This window comes from Cariama cristata, unplaced genomic scaffold, assembly GCF_000690535.1.
Source record: "Cariama cristata isolate BGI_N322 unplaced genomic scaffold, ASM69053v1 scaffold15873, whole genome shotgun sequence".
NCBI lineage: Eukaryota > Metazoa > Chordata > Aves > Cariamiformes > Cariamidae > Cariama > Cariama cristata.
Window position 1 is genome coordinate 7,413 of NW_009607955.1, and position 5,600 is coordinate 13,012.

The 5,600-nt window shown below is 58.9% G+C and overlaps 1 protein-coding gene across 1 annotated transcript; it reads right to left on the bottom strand.

Annotated features, from left to right (window-relative positions):
* Positions 1-387: 387 nt before the first annotated feature.
* On the bottom strand, positions 388-1,460 carry CCL21 (chemokine (C-C motif) ligand 21). Its single transcript, XM_009696958.1, has 3 exons — positions 1,394-1,460; positions 676-796; positions 388-559 (listed from the first exon to the last, which is right to left on the bottom strand). The coding sequence occupies exons 1-3, from the start codon at positions 1,458-1,460 to the stop codon at positions 388-390; spliced, it is 360 nt and encodes a 119-aa protein (XP_009695260.1).
* Between the last annotated feature and the right edge of the window lie 4,140 nt (positions 1,461-5,600).

A 5,600-nucleotide genomic window follows, 5' to 3' on the forward strand; every position in this document is an offset into this window, starting at 1 on the left:
TCGGTGTCCATTGCCAGGCCGTGGGTCGGTCATCGGTGGGGAATTCATCTATCCTAAGGAAGTCAAGGAGAGGACAGTGAGGTAGAGAGGGTCTCAGCAAGAGCACCCACCCCAGCCCGGGGGGCTGTTGCCTTGCATGACATGCCTTGCCCATCCCCAAGCATTGCCTTGTCCCAGCAGCTCCAGAAAGAAATCTGATTGTAAGTCAACTACGGACCAGGAGAGAGCCATGCCCTAAGCGTGTCCATGCTCCAGCCATGGCTCTGGCAGCCCTTCCAGGCTCAGTCCTGGGAGCTGGATGCCCGATCTCCCATGGAGAAGTATCTGGGATGGGGGTGAGCACCCTGCTGCCCTCTGCTTCCCCCCACCTACCTCTTCAGGCCTGACTTAGACCTGCTGCCGCTTCTGCCTCTTGGGTCTGCCCTTGGAACGTGAGGACTGTCCCCTCTTCTTGTCCTTTTTGTCATTCTTGACTTTCTTGTCCAGGTTCTGCATCAGCTTCTGGACAGCAGAGTCAGTGGGAGAGGCGCAGATTTTCTTGTTCTTCTTGGTGGTAAATCTGAAGGTGCAGGCAGAAAGGTTTGCTGAGGGGTGGGCAAGGGGAGGACATGGAGCAGGAGGGTTTAGCTGGAGCCAGACTGCTCCGGATGATCCCGACTGCAGCAGGATACTCACACAACGGCACGCAGCAAGCACCCCGACTCGGGTCCCTGGAGGCTGTAGGACTTCACCCAGCTGCTGGGGATGGGTCTCCGGCTGTTCTTCAGGCAGCAGTCTGAGGCTGAGCTGCCAATGCCTTGGAGCAAGGGGGGGATGTGGGATTTCAGACCCTCACCAAGCCAGGGTGCCTTCCCAGCCCCAGAGGAGCATAGCATGGCCAGCTGAGAGCACAGGGCTTACGTGGTATCATTTGCGGGAGAGATGCTGGGGCAGCACGTGAGGGTGGGAGCTCTCAACCCCACTGCCCAGTTGCAGGTCAGACCCTGCCCTGGGGATATGAGACGCCAATTTCACTGCTGGCAGAGGGGAAACTGAGGCAGAGACACGCTCCTTGCAAAGGGACTGAACCTCATTCTCCTGCCTGCGCTTTTCAGCTTGGGGTGCTGCTGCCCCACCAGCCACATGCACACACACACACGCTCCCAAGCCAAGCAAGCACACCAACCAGGTATGTGCGCACACACACACACACACACACACACTCCCATTCCCACTACCCACAACTGCACTGCAAACCCCACACCCGCAGCCACGCATGCACCCAAATGCACCGCAAACACCCCCCGGTGCACTGCGACCACACCACCCAGCACCCTGCGCAGACCCTGCTGGGCATCCATATCACCTGCCCCATCCCACCCGCAAGTGGGCAGGAGGGCTTCACGCCCCTCACCTTGAGCCTGGGTGATGAGGAGGGTGGCAGCCAGCAGGAGCAGCGGCAGGAGGAGGCGCAGAGCCATGGTGGGTGCTGCGGGTGCTGAGCTGGGCAAGGCTGGGGAGCAGAACGCACACTGCTGCCTTGTGCAGAAGCTGCTCCTATTTATCTCTGGACTGTTTGCTTTCATTTTCGGCCAGCCTGGCAGGCAGCCCACCAGCCAGCCGAGGCCTGGGAGGTTGGAGAAGGGAGAGGGTGGGGGATTCCTGTAAGCCGTGAGCCCCCCTTTACGGATGCGTCCTGTCTTGTTGCCAGCTGCCCATCACAGCCTGGGGTGCCAGGTGGGGGGCATGCCGGAGACACAGCCCCCATCATGGCTAGATGAGTTTGTGGGCTCCTGTTTCCTACCCAGTCTTGCAACCTGCCTCTACCTGCTCTCGGAGGGTCGGGTGTTATTGCTTGCCTGTTTTCCAGGCAGGGATACTGGCGAGTGGCCAAGCCATTAGGGTAACCAAGAAGTCAATCTGTTTTGCTACCCCACCTCATGCTTTGCTCCTGAGCGAAGCCACCCACACCACACAGGTGAGAAGGGGCTGAGGGTGATCCCACATCCCAGACCCCTGAGCCCCCATCCCTGTTCAGCTGCCTCAGGACCTCCCCAAACAGCTCCTCTGGGGCTGGGATGTGCAAGGGCCAGACTGCAAATGGGACTGGGGGAGATAGCACAGCCCACCATACATTGGTGCTGATACCAAATTCTGGAGAGTTGAGGATGAGCAGGGAGCTGGACTAGCTGGTGGAATGGGCTGACGGGAACCTCCTGAGGTTTAACATAGGCAAGGTGGAAACTCCCATGGGCACAACAGTGTGACCCTGTGCAGCTGGACAGGTTGGGCATGGTTGGCGAGATGGGGGCTATGCAGAAGTGGACCCAGGGGAGCTGAACAGGTGCCTGCAGGGCACCCATGTGGTGACAAAGGCCACCCAAAAAGATGGCCACATGGCTGGACCAAGCCCTGACTAACCTGGTGTAACACCAGTCCTGCTCTGAGGAGGGGACGGCCAGAGACCTCCACATTTTCGTGCAATCACCAGGACATCATCTGGAAGAGACTAAGGATGGAGGTTTCACAACCAATTTGGGCAACATGTTCCAGTGCTTGAAACATTCTCATGTCAAAAACATTTTCCCCACTATTTAATTGGAATTTCCCTTGTTGCATCCAGTGCCACTGCCTCTCGCCCTGCCCCAGGGCCCCTCTGAGAAGAGCCAGGACCCAGCATCTCTCCAGCCCTGCTGGGTAGCCCCCACCAGCAAGGAGCCCCCTTTGCCACCCCATCCCCAGGTTCACCACCCTATCACTCACAGCCCCTCTTCACCCACCCTGGCCTCCAGCTCCTCGGCCAGCCCTGGTCCCACTGCCCATGCCAGCTGTGTCCTGGGAGCCCTGATGGGATGTAGAGCTCCAATGGGGTCTACCTGATGCCGGTGCGGACCAAGGCCTTCCCAGGCCCCACTGCCTGTGACCTGGGGTGCAGCCCCACGACTTTTCAACGGTTCCTGATAAGGACCCTCATAAACAGTTATCAAGGGCAATGAGTAACCCAGGGGGAGACCAAAGTCCCAGCTGCTGTAGAAAGCAGAGCTGTGATAAGATGCCCATGCCCTTGCCCCCCTCAGCAGGGAAGTGGCAATGCTGGAGCCATGGCGTGGGGGGGCTCTCCAACAAGTGCCCTGCAGCCCTCTCTTGGGCCAGGAGACTGGCAAGCTGCAGCAGCTTGTTGCCTTCCCTGGGGACAGGTCAGGTGCCTGGGGCAGCATGGGATCTAGTGCTGCACTCCTGGGTCTTCCTCTGTCACTCACCCAGAAGAGAAAAGGAGTTCCCATGATGGGGCTCCCATGATGGGGGTTATGCATGTGCCCAGCACCCAGATGAGGGGAGGCGGTTCTACAGGCTTTCGTGCAGCACCGAGGTTTGTGTGGCTTTGGGCAGCAGTCCCTGGGGCATGGGTAGCAGCATGATGCCTGCATGTGCCTCTCCCCAGGGTGCCTGGCAGCACGAGGAACCGGTCCCTGAAGGCATCCTATGTGCTGTCACCCATCCCTCCAACCCCAAAGCACCGGTGGCATCAGGACAGGGCAGGAAAAGGATGGCTGGCACTTATTGCCTTTCCAGACCTTACCTGTGCAACCTCTCCAGGCAGCATTGCCCAGCTGCTGAGCGCCTGGATGAACCCACATCCTTGGCATGGCTGGAACACTGTCCCTATGCTGGAGAAGCTGGAGGAGCACTGATCCTGTAGCCATCCACCCTGGTCAAGTCTCTCCCAGACCCTATGTGGTATCAGGGCAGGTGATGTGGAGGGAGGCGAGACATGTCACAGGTTGCCCCCAGCATAGACCAGTTCAGCCCAGGGCTCCCTCTGCTCCCAAAGGAGCCCAGGAGAGCTCTGCAGTCCCAGCTCGAAGCCCAGATCCCTTCCTTGCCCAGTCCCAGTCCCAGCCGCAGCAGTAGGCACCCGGAAAGTCCCCAGCTCTCCGCATGTTTTCAAGACACCACAGCAGCATCCTCTGGCCAGAAGACAGCCTCAAACACCGTCTGAGGTGCTGACTAGGATCAGGGCATGCGTTCCCTTCACAGGCATCAGTCTTTAGCCATTCTCTGGTTGCTGTGATTTGCACTCCAAAGAAAGCAGCTGGTTGAGCAGACCCTCACTCCAATCCTTCCAGGGAAGGTGGGTTAGAGAGGACCCAGGAGGGAAAAAACTAAGGGTAGGGGTATTTAGCCATTGCTCTGTCTGAGCAATGCAGAGGCACTTGCATGCCTGAGCAGCAGGGCCCCATGGAAACTGGCCTGGGGTCCGTGCCCCATCTCCCCTCCTGCCTCCCTTCCCTCAGAGTCCTCCGTTCACTCCTTCCTCTCCAAGTGCCTTGCTCCGTCATCTGTCTACCCAGCTCAGGGAGAGAGCAGGGAGCTTCTGGCAGTGAGAGAGATGTGAGTACCCTGTTTCCAGGGAGACCGCAAAGCAGACCGAACTTTTGGGATAGAGAGGAGCTGCCAGGTGGGGTGGAGGCAACGCTTTCTAGGGCTCTCCAACACCAGCAGCCTCTCTGGCCAGGCACAATGACTTGTACGTGTATATATAAACCCATTTCTTACCCGTTTGGACTCCTGCAGCCACCAGCCTTTTCCCAGGGCTCAGAGAGGCAGGATGGAGGCAGACACATGGAGGGGCACATAACCAGGCAGCATGCCCCTCTGCAATGTCTCAGCTACAGGGAACCCCTTTCTGGCCCCACGGTCTGTGTCAGACACCGTACAGAGCCTCTGCAAAAGGGCTTCTTGCAATGGTGGCTCCAGCTACCCTCATGCTTAGGCAGCCCAGCTCCAGCCCTCTGTGCATCCCTGTGGTGGAGGGACCTCCAAACTGCAGGAGGAGAGGAGGGTGTCCTAGGCAGACACTACGGTGTCCCCACACAACAAGCGTGCGAAACCAGTGGGAACATAGCAAAGGTCACCAAACCACCTTGCTTGTGAGCCTTTCCTAGGCAGTCAAATCACCATGGCAGCTTGTAGGGACTCACTCAAGCCTCCATCCCAAACGTTTGCAGCCTGCATCCCAGCACCAGAGCCTGGAGTTCACCTACGAATTACCTCCCTGGCTTCCAGCATTGCAGTTTCCTGGCATCTCACCCCGTAAAGCCAGGAGATTCCCTCTCCTGACCCCCCAGCCCTCTGCTCACCCAGCCCTGGGCTGCCCTTCAGCCCTGCAAAAGCGCCCAGCTCTGTCCCGCTTAACCGGACAGCAGGGTCTGCTTCCCGAGCGGCTCGGGCTTGGGAGCAGAGGCTCCTCGGGTACACACACAGACAGGAGGCATCGAAGGGAGCCAACCAGGGGGGCTGGGAATTTCCAAATCCTTCTGAGTGCTGCCTCCAAGTTAAAGTCACTGCTAACAGGAACAGGGTCGCACAGCTCAGCTCAACCCCGTTGACCAGCAAATTCCTTCCTGCAGAGGCCCCGATTCCCAGGACCCAGCATAGAGGTAGTTTGCAAAGCCCAGCGTGGAAAACCCCCATGGCTGGGAAGGGGAGTGGGCTGCCTGCCAGGCACACCGTATAGAAACGCCGTATAGCAAAACGGTCCTCGGGAAGTGGGAAAGAATTGCTGGAAGCCAGCGGCACACGAGCCGGGCAAGCTCCCCGCTGGCTGCCGCTCCGTCCCC

Excerpts from the sequence above, each read along its gene's own strand:
- CCL21 (XM_009696958.1), bottom strand. The coding sequence starts at position 1,460 with ATGGCTCTGCGCCTCCTCCTGCCGCTGCTCCTGCTGGCTGCCACCCTC. Across the intron at positions 797-1,393 it reads CCTCATCACCCAGGCTCAAG|GCATTGGCAGCTCAGCCTCA; the intron begins GTGAGGGGCGTG and ends CCTTGCTCCAAG. Across the intron at positions 560-675 it reads TGCTTGCTGCGTGCCGTTGT|ATTTACCACCAAGAAGAACA; the intron begins GTGAGTATCCTG and ends CTGCACCTTCAG.